Below are 14,601 nucleotides of genomic sequence, written 5' to 3'. Positions count from 1 at the left end.
CTAGAACCCAGACATGAGCAATGAAACAGAAGACCAGGCAATAATATATTTAAATCAATAATAACTAGAATTCCACAGAGAGAAAAAATGAACATCAAAGTTAAATCTTCCTAGCTACTGACACTTATTTGGCTAGATTCAGTCCCCTGTGAAACCCCATTAACTTCAATGGATTTAAACCAGAAGGAATATGGGATAAAATTTTCAAAGGCACCTAGATGATTTAGGAGCCCAAGCCCTTAATCTATTCAGTATTAGGATTAGTAAAGCCAGGAATGGTTCAAGAAATGGCCAATGGAATCGTTTTTCACTTCCATATTTCTGCTTTGAATCCATATTGTCAGTGACTGAAAGTTATTACCATCTGTTGGCTGTTTAGTGGCTCATGTGAAACGAGTTGGTGGTCTCATTCCCAATCCTAATCGACAAGAGACAAATTAAAAAAAAAACAACCCACCTTGGTTGGCATTCGTTGGTGTAGTTGTTGATAGGCTCACTAGAGAGGCCTGAATAAGCGGAGAATGAACTACACTCTTACCTTTAGGCTATGTCTGCAGTTGGAGCTTGGGGTGTGATTCCCAGCTCATGTAGATGTCCTTGCACGAGCTCTTAATGAGCCGTGGTGAGCAACGACACCAGCTAGCCACCCCAAGTACAACCCTGCCTGGAATTTCTGGGTATGTACTCGGCAGAGCGAACCCATGCCACTGCTCACCACTGCCTGTACTACCATCGCTACATGACAACAGTTCGCATGCTAGCTCGATGACAGCTAGCATGAGTGTGTCTATGGGAGCTGATAAACTACGTGTCTCGTGCCCAGTGTAGATGTAGCCTTAGAACTGGTGCCCACAGCACAGGCATTTTGGCACAGCATTCTGGGAAAAGCTTGCTCTGCTGCGGCTAGTGTTACAGTTGTTCTGTTGATCCATAGAGAGGCAATCAGTCTCCCAAATAACTTGGGCCCGATCCTGCAGCCTTTATTCACAGGGAGTAAAAGCTGCAAGATAGAACCTAAACAATCAATACTGGAAACAAATTACTATAGTGTAAGAAAAGAAAATGCTTGATACTTATTTGGAGCCTAGCATGGGGCACACATTTTCAAAGCCACACTCTGGCTGGGCCTTTGTCACAGATCTGGTCATAATCTCCCTGTCCGCAGCCCACCACTTTGCTGTGGGGGAATCCCAGCCTCTGGATACTCAGGTGTTTTAAGCCTCTGGATTTTGAACAGACCCCAGGCACTGTCCTACGCTTGGGATTCCTTGGGACACTGTCAGAGTGACAACTCTGTCTAGTACCCCCTCCTGACAGCTGCTATCACACAGTCCAGCTACCCAGCCCATGCTACCAATGCTGATCCATCAAATTCCTCTGAGGCTTAAACACATCCTCTTCCAAAAGCCCATCAAAAGTATCAGCCTTCTGGGTTATGGTTTAGCTCTCTCAGGTACCTGTAGCATGTAACAGACAGACACTTTGCGCAGAACTAAACACGTTGCTCTTTACTTCATCACCCCAGAAATACACAGATGCATTAAAAAAAAAAAAAAAAAGCAAAACCCTGCACACACTTCCTCTCACTATAGCTCACCCTTATCTTGGGAGTCCTTTGGGATCTGTGTTCAGGTAGGTAGGTAGGAAGGGTCCCCCGCACTGCCCAGTTCATCCAGCTCCTGTAGCAGCTTCCCTCATCTTAAGCGAGTGAAAAATGGCCAGGGAAAGAGCAAAAAAAAAAACAAAACCCAACCCCAACAAAAACAAAAAGCAACAACAACCAAAAAACCCCACCAAAGGTAGCTTCTACCCTTTATCATCTTCCAGTCCCTCTGTCAGGTGATTTCTGTATCAGCCTCTTAGGTGATCCCAGATATTTATCAGGTAACTGCATTGCTAGGCAAGCTCTCTCCTGATAAATTAGTTCTCCTAGTTGGGATCCAGTGTTTTGTCTACAGCAGTTTCAATGGTTGGGCACTTAAGTCAGTGACCCTCTTCTGTTATTCTTTTGCCATTTGCTTTTGGAATTTTAATCCAACATGTAGGTAATAGGAAAACAAAGAATGTAAAGAACCCATATCCAAAACAGAGTTTACAGTCTGGTAAGATAAATATAGAGAATTCATAACGTCACATAGAATTAATAAATTGTACAGTCAGTTTCCCTATGTTGTCATAGGACCCTACACTGGAAAATAATTACTGTATGGTAAGAAAATGCTTGCCACTTTTTTAGAGCATTTCCAAAGCAACATTCTGGCTGGGCCTTTTTGATGATTCTGTACCTGTACACCAGCTCCTAGCATTGACCTTATCAACAACAACCCAACCAACCAACCTGTGCCCCTTATCCTAAATGGGGGGATGAGAAAGTGAATTAAGAGACAGGGATAATACAGGCAGCCAGAGGGAGTAAGAGGAGAAAGGTGATTAGATTTAAACTATCCCCTGCCCTTTATCATTTATAATTCTAAATTCCAAACTGTTCAATATTCCTGTTTTGGAACCCCATTACCATTTTCATATAATTCCCAGAGTGTATTAGGCACTTCCCAGACATAGAAATAGACAATGTCCCTGTCCTACTGAGTTTACTATTTAAATTATTAAACATACTCAGATATGAATAAGCCACACCATGAGGTGCATCAGTAGGCTATTGGTGAGTGAAAGCATTAGTCAAATGTAGCAGAGGCATGTACCAGTACCCTGATAATACATGCATGGTTATTGTTTATTGCTATACTACTTAGGAAGGGAGTGGTTGAGTAGAACTCGGGGGTTCTCTTTCCACTTCTGCTATTGACTTTGTGCAAATAATATAACCACTCTGAGTCTCAGTTTATCCCTCTATAATGCAATGCACATGATAATACCTCACAAGGTTGTTGTGAGGCTTAACATTTGCAAAGCAATTCGGTGCCTTCCAACGAGATTCTCATTAAGCGTAAAGTATTTCTAGGGAAAGGCAGCTGATAAAATAGATTCATATGTACCATAATGAATCCGCAGGAAGGCCGAGCTCAGTTTGGAGATGGATGTGGAAAGATTAAATTCAGTCACTGATGGCAACATCGTTTGGTTCCTTCTGTAGGTGCACAAGGCAGAAGTGTTCCATTTCCTCTGCTTAAGGCGACTGGCAAACAGAAACCCATTTCCCTGCCCCATCCCTACTTCTCTGCAAAAGAGAGGGGATGTTATGAGCAGCTCAGGGAGTGGCAGGAATGTGGCCAACTAGGACAAGCACAGCAGTGCCCCCAAATATTGCACAGTTTGTGGGCACATGCTAGCTACAGTAGCAGCCACAGCCCCCCCGGTGATGCTGTTTTCCCCACCCCATCCTTGCACAGGACACACAGCACAGAGCCTCTTTACTCAGGAGAATTTGGCCTGGAGCGCCAAGTGAAGGGAAGGAAGAAACGTGACTTTTTTTTCCCAGTAGTTGGATTATGGTTTGAGTATGACTCAGCTCTGGAGGGTCCATAAGGATAAGGTGAGTTGTGCTTTGTTAGCAATTAGGTTAATCTGTTTAATTGTTTGGTGCTGCCATAAGCACAGTTCACTGGTGCATGAAGGGAGTAAAGAGTGACAGTCACTACTCACTGTTACAATCCTCACATTTCAATACAAGGAGTGCAGCAGCCTGACTGGGGCAGTAAACCAGTTTCACGGTTATCCGAGTGACTCAATAATAACTGTTCTCTATATTAGGGTTTAAAACCTCCCTTCACTGAAAGAAATAGAGAAGAAAGAGGTGGGTTAACACGGAAACTTAGCAGTCCATTTGTGTTTGTTAAATGTCCCCCAGACTACATTGGGCAGTGTCCTTTGCCTCCGTTTCTCACCTTGTGGTGTGAGAGTCTAAGGGCTTGTCCATATTGGCACTTTACAGCGCTGCAACTTTCCTGCTCAGGGGTGTGAACCCGCCTCCCTCCCCACAAGCACTGCAAATTTCAGAGCTGTAAAATGCTAGTACAGACAGTGCCCCAGCACTGGGAGCCACGCCCCTCCTGGAGGTGGTTTTTTCTGAGCACTGGGAGAGCTCTCTCCCAGCACTCTGCTGCGACTACACAAGCCACGTTAGCGCTTTAACGTTGCCAGTGAAGATGTGCCCTAACAAACAAACATCCCTTTAACACACCACTCCCCTCTCCCTCCACCGCACCCTGCTCACAGCTGCTGTCTTTGTTCAGCGAAGACCCAGAGTCCGGAGGTGCGTTTCACGTGAGTTCACCTCCCGCCTGGGGGAAGAAACTTCAAGCAATGCCTCAGCTCTGCTGCCAACGCAACTGGCTCACACCGCTGAGTGACATATGTTGACTTAAGCTGTAGTGTAGCCATAGCCTTTGGTTGTTCATGTAAACATAGTCTGGTCCTGAAGCCTTCCCCCCAGCTCATCAGTAGCCATCAGGGGAGAGCTCATTCAGACCTTGGTTATATTTGCGATGCCCTCAGCTGAACTAGGGTAAACGATCTAGATCTAAGATGTGACTTAGTGGCTTTTTTAGTGTTTTGCCACACACAAAAAAAGGCTAATTTGATATGCTTTTAAAATCTTCTCTTCCCAGGTCCATTCTTGAGAATACAGGAGATGAAACAGAGTTACAATAGTGTAGTTGAGAGCTGATTTTGGCCCAGCATCTGCATCAAGGAGTGGAGATAACATCCTTTGTCACAAAGATTTGCTTGGGGAGCTCATGAAAATTGCTAGGCTGCTGGTGTGCTGAGACCACAGCTTGTTATGCTGACCAGTATTGTCTCTTGGTTTTCTTGTACCCCCCATCTGTCTGTATCCATCTGTTGTCTCTTATGCTTAGGTTGTAAGCTCTTGGGGCAAGCACTGTCTTTTTGTTGTGTTCGTACAGCACCTACCACAATGGAGTTCTAGCTCATGACTGGGGCTCCGAGGCTCTACAGTAATACAAATAATAATAAATGTGTTAAATTAGGGTTTAAACCCTGCTGTGTCTGGCATAGGCCATCAATCTTAAGTGTAAAATAAGGACAAGACGGTGAATAAGGAGACTCAATGAACATGGAGGGATTTCCCAAACTGAGTAAGATCATATCAGTATCTGTTTTATCATCATTATCAAGCAGGGGCAGGCGCAAGGTGGGGCAAATCATCGGGGGCACACAACTTCTCCAGCCCCAGGGCCATGGAGGCAGGGAAGATCGAGCTCCTGCCGGGCTGGGGCAGCGTGGAAAGGAAGATTGAGCTCCTGCCTGGGGCTGGAGCAGGGTGGAGAGAGGGAAGATTAAGCTCCTCCCAGGGCTGGGTGTGGGGGCAGCGAGCTCCTCCTGGGGCCAGAGGGGGCGCAGTGAGCTTCTTGTCAAAAGGGGTCAAATTTAAATTCCTGCGCATGCCCCTGCAGCAAAACAAATACAATTATTAGACTATAGTAGGGTCCTCTTCAGCCCTCCTTTGCATGTACAGCAGAGTTCTTTGCATTTTAACTGGAAGTGGTGCTCAATGCAACTCCTTAATTGCACAAAATCAAATAAGAGTCAGGCCAAGGTGCTAACTACACAGAAGTTATGAAGAGTGGAACCAATTATTCCTCAGCTATCCACACACATCTCCCATTGACTTCCAGGGTATTACATGGAGGTATTGAGGGCTGAATTGGGACCCAATGATTTCAGTCAGCTATGGACAGCAGCAGCATAGTCCTGCTTAATTTTCACTGGCCCTGTTAGATGCAGATAAGAGACTTTCCCTGATAATCTAGCTGCAGCACAGAGACTGTAGGGACTCCTAGAGACCAGCAGCTGTTTTCATTGCTATGTGTCCTATTTCCTCCTATCTAAAACCTCCTACTGGGATGGTTTATTCTGTTTCTAGTCATAGTGACTTACATAGGAACAGTGTCCCTTTATGGTGTTCCCGATAGGACCAGGGAGGCCAGATGTCACAGGCTACCCATGGATACAAAAAGTCAGCTCATCTCCTGCATGGTCTGAGTAGATACCCCCCTGCTACCAGGGCTGTCCACTTTCACTGGCACATAGTGGGGCACAAAGCAGAATCTGGGCTTTGCCCATTTTCCCTGCCCCTTCCTCATGCACTTACTTGATGAGAGGAATATCCAGGGCACAGCTCCCATTTGTTGCACAGGACCTGGACCCAAGATCTGTAGCGCTAGAGCCAGGGGATGAAATGAGGCCTCAGATCCCTTTACTGCCCTGATTAGCCACATTAGGGCTAGTCACAATATAGCCCTTAGATTATATGCTCTTGGGGCAAGGGAATCCATCTGTATCTGTATTTTAAAGCACCATGCACATTTATGGTGCTACCTTCTTTGGGTCATAAATCATGAAAAAAGCAATAAATATCTATTTATAAATAAGCCTGCTGCCAGCTTCTTTGCCTACCTCTGTCTTTCCTGGTCTAGAGAACAGATCTGTTCAGGCAGCTGCTTGGCTTCACCCAAGACTTGCACTTTCATCCTCATCATCCTAATGAGGAATTTTTACCAGCTGGATCCCACTCTTACTGTAATCTCTGTAATCAGAACAAACACATGGGGACCTCACTCCCTGGGTCAGGGAGAGAATTTTATTTCATTCCTCAAATCACACCAAATTAAAAGGCTGGAGAGTGAGAGGTAACAAAGGTGGAAGGAAAGGATTAAATGTTGCCCTTGCATGTGAGCATGTAACACACCCTTTGGTTCGAGCTCTTTTTTATCTGCATAAGTGTTAGTGGCGAGCACATGGATCTGATGTTTGTCTAACGTAACTGCTTTAGTTGGGAATTATCCACATTGTTCTATATTTTCATTCTGATTACTTGTTTTGTTCTATTTTGTTTGCTATGTTTTAGTCACAGCTGGTTGGGTGGTTTTTTTGGTGTTTGACTTCTTAATGTCAGTACGCGTTGGCAGAAGTGACATTTTAAAAATACATATTCTAAATATGCTCCGTCCATTCTCTCCCTCAGAAATTTGATTGGCAGAAATCAGAGGGTAAAAGCAGAGTGTGTCACTCATTCCTAAATCCTTAATATGGAAATGGCCACCCACATTTTACAGCAGAGTTTGTGCCATTATGTTGAAAGTGCCTGCGCATGCTGAAATACACCTGAAGGCTGTCAGGGTTCCCTCCCCACTCTGAACTCTGGCATGCAGATGTGGGGACCCGCATGAAAGACCCCCTAAGTTTATTTCTACCCGCTTAGGTTAAAACTTCCCCAAGGCACAAATTCTTCCTTTTTCCTTGGACAGTATTGCTGCCACCACCAAGTGAGTTAGACAAAGATTCAGGAAAAGGGCCATGTGGAGTTCCTGTTTCCCCAAAGTATCCCCCCAGACCCTTTCACCCCCTTTCCTGGGGAGGCTTCAGAATAATATACCAACCAAATAGGTAAACAAGCTGAGCACTGACCAGACCTTTGGGTTTTTAAGACACGAAAAACCAATCAGGTACTTAAAAGCAGAACTTTATTATAAAGAAAAAAGTAAAAGAAGCACCTCCGTAAAATCAGGATGGAAGGTAATTTTACAGGGTAATAAGATTTAAAACACGGAGGATTCCAGTCTAGGCAAAACTTTAATGTTACAAAAAACAGGAATAAACCTCCTTTCTAGCATAGGGAAAATTCACAAGCTAAAACAAAAGATAATCTAATGCATTTCCTTGCTTTACTTACAATTTTTGTAATCTTGGATGCTTATTTCAGGTAGGGTTTTAGGAGAGGGTTTTTTCCTGCCTGGTCCCTCTCTCTGTCCCAAGAGAGCACAAACAAAGAAAGTACAAACAAAATCTCCCCCCACAGATTTGAAAGGAGCTTCTTCCCTTACTGGTCCTTTTGGTCAGGTGCCAACCAGGTTATTTGAGCTTCTTAACCCCTTACAGGTAAAGGAGGGATTTTATGCTACCCGTAGCTGTATGTTTATGACAAAGGCCCATTCTCTTTTTTGTTTTCTGATTTAGGCCATCTGTTGAGAATGCACAACGCAGAGCATGTGCATGTGCAATTGTCTCGTCTGCACCTGCCATTCAGACATCTTTGTAAATTTACCTCCAGGAAATATAAAGAGCAAACAAGAGTTCATAGCCCTGGATGCTGGTACCCATGTGCAGAGGAGGAGGCAGTTACTGGTGCCTGCTAAACACACCTTGCAGTTGATGGAAGCAGAAGCAGTGTGTGTCTTTGGATATTAATAAGCAAACAGATCTATTTCAAATATACCACCTTGGTTCCCTTTTGTTAAAAAGATTCGTGGGTATGCCAGATATTTAGATTGTTGTATAATCACATCTAAGAAGGGCCTTTACAGCTCTCCATTTTCAGTCTATGCAGACAGCTTACTTAGAAAGCCAGTAATATACTGGCACAGAGAAATGTGTCTGCTCCTGTCCATGCTGCTTAAGGCAAATGGAAGCCCTATCCCCCACTACTTATTATATTGAAATGTGTATTGCCATTTGAGGTCAAGGTGGCTTTCTGTGTTTTTGTCCTAGATGCCTTTGTCTATGACTCCTCAGAAAACAGACCATTTGGTAGGAACTGACAATGTAACTGTGACCAGAACAGTTGCTCCGTCTGAACTAAAAAAAGGAAAGGGCAAGTAGCCTGGGGATCATATATGATTTAAAGGTGTATGTCCTTTGTAATCTTTATTTATAAGTATTTTAGCATTTTATAATTTCAGATGTAGTTTTATTGTAATTGGCCCACAGCTAAATTGCTATTAATAAACTTTCCTTTGCTGTGTGGGTATCTTCTGTAACATGTTGCATCAACTCTGCCTAACCAAAATGGCAGCTGTCCCTGCCCAGACTCCTAGACATGAAATTGTAATGACACACACCATAACAATGGCACCGATTCTGGGCTGTGTTCTGGTCTCTTTACAGTGCTCCAGCAACGAAGAAGGACCCTAAAACAGCTGGATCTCATAATCCAGGAAGTCTGCCCAGTACAGAGGCATTCCTCAAGTGCTATAGGCCACTGTGACAGCACTATGCTTGCTCTCCTTTTAGATCCAGCCCAGGGATGGGAGGGGGATCTGTTCGGAGAAGGAGGCGATGTGACCATATTGCTCTGTGCTCTGGCTATTCTGGGCTGCCAAGCATTCCCTTTGGGACTGTGTAAGCTAAATGAGCTCCTTGTGCTTTTCTAGCTCCTGCTGAGGCTGGTACTAGAGGCTCTCAGTAGCCCGTGAATCTAGGGGCATGCAAGGGTGACATAAAGCTACCTTCACCCTTTGCCTCACTACTCGGCCAGGCCTTCTGGGAGGCATAGCTAGCACCTAGGTTTATGCAGAGGCATTTTGGTCAGGGTCAGGGACTGGGTGTATGCATAGACACTTTGTTCATCCCTTGGATGCTCTTGACATACACTGTACACTGTGGCCTACTGTGACACTGGAAGATCAGGTGACAGCTCATGCCGAAGCCCCGGGTGCATTCACTTGTCTGTGAGTGTAGATGAAAGTAATTGTTAAATGCATAAGAGGGTATTTGGTGTTTAAACTTTGTGAAAACTAGTGGGATGTTACATGCATTGCTTTTACTTATCTGTATCCTGTTATAACATAATTGTAAATACCACTTTAATGAAATAACCCATCAGACAAGAAAGAAGCCTTGTGAAATGCAAATGAAGAACTGTAACAGAAAAGTGTTAATTTCAAAGCAAGTGGTCCTGGTGTGTGATGACTGGAGGTCAAAGTTCAAAATGCATTCCTCACTCTCCATCATCAAAGGAAAAACCCATGTGGGTAGTGACCCTGTCAGCTTGTTTTCTGTGAGAAGAAGCTATAAGTATGGACTCATGGAAAGATCCTGCATCTCTGCACTGTTTGGATTCTAGCAGGGCAGAATAACTGAACAAGAAGACAGAGATCCCCAGAGTTATTCTGAGTAGCCCTAACAGACTTTTGGGAAACTGGCAGATTACTACATCTCTAGTACGATTTGGAATTACAAACTGTGACTCACCTGTACATATATTTTATCTGCTTAACCCCTCAGTAACTCTCACTTCCTGTTCTTAGCTAATAAACCTTTAGTTTGTTTACTATAGAATTGGCTGCCAGCATTGTCCTTGGTGTAAGATCTAGAGTACCAGCTGATCTGGGGTAAGTGACTGGTCTTTTGGAACTGGGGAGCAACCCGATGTCATGTGATTTTTGGTTTAGGTGACCTTTTATCACAAAGTCCAGTTTGTCTGGTTGGCAAGATAGACTGGAGAGACTAAGGGGAATGTCTGTGACTCCATGATAAGACTGGCATAGTGATCCAGGAGTTCACATTTGTTACTGGCTTGGTGAAATCTAATTTTAGAACACACCACCAGTTTGGAGTGTCTGCCCTGAGGTAAAAAGAAAAGGAGTTCTTGTGGCACCTTAGAGACTAACCAATTTATTTGAGCATGAGCTTTCGTTAGCTACAGCTCACTTCATCGGATGCATACGATGAAGTGAGCTGTAGCTCACGAAAGCTCATGCTCAAATAAATTGGTTAGTCTCTAAGGTGCCACAAGTACTCCTTTTCTTTTTGCGAATACAGACTAACACGGCTGTTACTCTGAAACCTGCCCTGAGGTAGGCACTCAGTTGTGAGCTACTTCAGACAGTGTGACACCTAGTTCCAGCGTCACTAATTTGGCTACCTACGCTTGGCCCTGATTTTCAGAGATTTGGACCCCCAGAACTCCAGCTGACTTCCATGGGACCTATTTGCTCCAACCCCACAGACAGAGGCCAACACCTACAAGATCTTCACCAAGCATTCTCAAAACTACGATACCCACATGAGGAAATAAGGAAACAGATCAACAGAGCCAGAAGCGTACCCAGAAGCCTCCTGCTGCAACACAAGCCCAATAAGAAACCAACAGAACTTCACTGGCCATCACATACAGTCCTCAGCTAAAACCTCTCCAACGCATCATCAGTGATCTACAACCCATCCTGGACAACGATCCCTCACTTTCACAGGCCTTAGGAGGCAGGCCAGTCCTTGCCCAGAGACAACCCGCCAACCTGAAGCATATTCTCACCAGCAACTACACACCGCACCATAGTAACTCTAACTCAGGAACCAATCCATGCAACAAACCTCGATGCCAACTCTGCCCACATTTCTACACCAGCGACACCATCACAGGACCTAACCAGATCAGCCACACCATCACCGGTTCATTCATCTGCACGTCCACCAATGTAATCTATGCTATCATGTACCAGCAATGCCCCTCTGCTATGTACATTGACGAAACTGGACAGTCCCTACATAAAAGGATAAATGGACACAAATCAGATATTAGGAATGGCAATATACAAAAACCTGTAGGAGAACACTTCAACCTCCCTGGACACACAATAGCAGATTTATAGGTAGCCATCCTGCAGCAAATAAACTTCAGGACCAGACTTCAAAGAGAAACTGCTGAGCTTCAGTTCATTTGCAAATTTGACACCATCAGCTCAGGATTAAACAAAGACTGTGACTGACTAGCCAACTACAAAAGCAGTTTCTCCTCCCTTGGTGTTCACACCTCAACTGCTAGAAGAGGGCCTCATCCTCCCTGATTGAACTAACCTCGTTATCCCTAGCCTGATTCTTGCTTACATATTTATACCTGCCTCTGGAAATTTCCACTACATGCATCTGATGAAGTGGGTATTCACCCACGAAAGCTTATGCTCCAATACATCTGTTAGTCTATAAGGTGCCACAGGACTCTGCCGCTTTTATGGGACTTATAGGCGCTCAGCAGCTTTGAATATCAGGCCCTGGAAGTCTGAAGTTGGGTATCCAAAATTTGTTAATACCTTGAAAAATGTGGCCCAATATAACAAACATTTATTTCACAGTAAAAGTCCTCCTAACACTTAACTCAGCATTGGCCTACAATAAATTCAGTGCTCAGAGAAGCTGCCAAGCTCCTGGTGCCTAACTAAAGGTGAAGTCCTTTATTAACAGAACAGGAACCTCAAAGACAGGGGCAGTGTTCATCTCCTTACCCCCAGTATGTCTCAATCCTGACATGGAGGGACCGCTAATAGTAGGAGGATTCAAGATTCCCAGGCAAGAAGGGACCATTGTGATCATCTAGTCTGACCTCTTGCATAACATAGAATTTTCCCAATACACAGGATAGTTAATCCCAGACAATAACTCAATCCTTGGTCTTTCCATTGAAACTACCAGCTGTGGTGGTGGTTGTGGTCTGTCCCAAATGCCAATTTGCTAAGGAATGGGCTGGTTTATAATATACAAATAAAAAGAACACAACTAAATCCAGCTGCGTTAACATTTGCTGGAAAAGGTAATATTTATTCTATTTGTTTTGCTTCCAGTATTTGAAGCACTTGAAGGAAAATCATACCCAATGAGGCTTACATGCATGCTATTTTTTGGCTGTTACACTTGGTGTGTTTGGTGTTACCTATCAGAGAGAGCTGCCTCACGCTTGAGCCTCTTGGCTGTTTACTGTAAAATGGCAAAGCACACACATTAAAAAAATGGGGAGAGAGAAAAAGTGAAACTCACTTCAAACATGTTTTCAGAGGAGATGATTTAGCTGCAGTCTGGAGGCAAATTCTTGGCCTTGGAATAAGCCATTAAGAATCAACCACCCTGGGCTGTCACTAGGAAGCAGAGTGGACACACTGGTCCTTCTCATGGGTTCTAGGAACCTACCTGCTGATTCTATACTTGGAATATGACCCATGATGTTATTGCTACTTTTATTTATTCGTTGTGCCGTGAAGATTCAGCAGCTGAGGTAATCTTTTCCAGTGATCAAATGTGTCTTATGGAAAGCCAATGCCAGATGGAAGGTTTGATATTTGTGTTCTGTGACAAAAGCCAACATGTTATAAGGTGGACAATAAGACGACAAACACCCTGGCTCAAGTGGTGAAATGGTTAAAAAAGTGCCAGCATCCTCCAGTTACATTCAGTTTGCCAAAGCCACAGTGTTCCTCATTCACCACACCCATCTTTCCAGGGCCTTCCCTTATTTTTCGGACATGGGATGTTATGACATATGTTTTAAGAGCAAAGATCTAATTACCACAAGGAATGCAGCTCCCCAGCTCATGGGCCTTGCAAAACAATTTCGCCTCCAAGGAGTAGGTCTGGTCCTCCTCTTCTCCCCCCAGTGTGAGTGCCAGTGATTTGTATGTCCTTTCAAACTCCAGCTCTATATCCCTGATACACTTCCTGGCCATACCTCATTAAATCCTTAAATTATGCACTGGGATCTGTTCACTAGCTCCAGCTCTTTCTAGTGAAAAGCTTTTCTTAGGCCGCCTTGCTTTGTCCCAGTTATTGTGCAGCCTGGGATTGCTCCTTCAGTGTTAAACCCAGTCTGAAGCCTCTGCCATCCAGGCAGCCAGTGACTGCAGGGTCAACTGAACTGCTCCCGTAGCACAGATTATACTAGCCATATTCTCTGACATTTCTCTGAGCGGTGGAAATACCTGCTCCTGCCTCATGGCTAAGATTCCATTCTTGGTGGTGTGTTTCTGCTCGTCTTGGCTTTTTCAGCAGTTTTTGCATGGCCCGAGACCTCTGCCAAAGTCTTATTGGTAGCCTGGTAAGTTTAGATGCTGTTAGGTATGCTGGAGAGGCTTTGGGGGTGAGGTCATTACATTTTAAAAAATTCTCTCCTCTCTAGCATGGAGCAGGTGACACCACAGGATGAGCAAGGCACCATGGTATCTGACAATTATTTTCCATCACCTCTAGCTATGTAACTCCTCGTGAAAAAGTTTTGTGCTATCACAATGGCAGCATACCATGGTGCGGTAACATAATGGTATCTCACGATGTTACTCCAAAGTGGCACCATGGTGGGAAGCAGCCAGTTTGGTTTTGAGCCTCATGCCATGGCCCCTTCAACTTGGGAGCTCAGTTCCTACCTCAGCCGATTGTGCTTAGGTGTTGCAGTTGATATGGCCTTCGATTGGAGAGCTTCAGATTAGGGTGGGGGTAGGGGGCTCATTCAGGCCCACTATACAGCCCCTTTGCACTAATATAGCAGCATGAAGGGGCTGCACAGCTGGCATGGGGAAATCCTTAGCAGGTGTAGAGCCAGCTCAAGTGGCTATATGCATTCCCCTTCTGTCCCATTGTAGGGGCGTATTGGGGGGGGGGTGCCTGGGGAGAGGGGAAGTTGGCAATCCCCACCTGGGGTAATAACCCCTTGAGGGGCATTACTAGCCAGCGTTCATTAGAGCAGCCCTCAGTTAGAGTAGCCTAGGGGCTGGTCTATTTTATGCGAGGAGTTGAAGCAACTCCCAGCAACCGAGGGTGTGTGGGGAGTGCAGATGTGGCATACAGTCTCTTTTTCCTTCCTCTCCACCAAGTCGTGTACTCAGATGGACTCAGGGATTGGAGCCAGAGAGTTTAACATACTAAATAAGCTGCAGAAGCCACAGCACATTGGGGTGAGTTAAGGACATACTTTCCAGCCATAATTCTGAGTTTCCTAGCTTTTGTCAGCTTAAGCCAGATTCTTAATGTTATTTTAATGCAGTTGTTGTTGTGAGTGTGTGAATAATATGCTCTTTATGCCAAACCACAAGCCCTGGAACTAATATCTCATAAAAATGCTGAGAGCCCAAAGCGAATAGC

The 14,601-nt window shown here is 44.6% G+C and overlaps 1 protein-coding gene across 1 annotated transcript in view; it reads left to right on the top strand.

Moving 5' to 3' along the window:
• Positions 1-8,806, top strand: part of ADAT2 (adenosine deaminase tRNA specific 2) — a 35,693-nt gene extending 26,887 nt beyond the window's left edge. Inside the window, exon 6 of the mRNA XM_048844355.2 lies at positions 7,939-8,806. Coding sequence (XP_048700312.1) covers positions 7,939-8,117 — 179 coding nt within the window. The 3' untranslated portion in view covers positions 8,118-8,806. The remainder of the gene's footprint in view (positions 1-7,938) is intronic.
• Positions 8,807-14,601: the final 5,795 nt, after the last annotated feature.

The sequence above is a fragment of the Caretta caretta genome, chromosome 3 (assembly GCF_965140235.1).
Source record: "Caretta caretta isolate rCarCar2 chromosome 3, rCarCar1.hap1, whole genome shotgun sequence".
Taxonomy (NCBI): domain Eukaryota; kingdom Metazoa; phylum Chordata; order Testudines; family Cheloniidae; genus Caretta; species Caretta caretta.
Note: the sequence above shows the minus strand (reverse complement) of the source record. Positions and strands in the feature narration are given on the sequence as shown.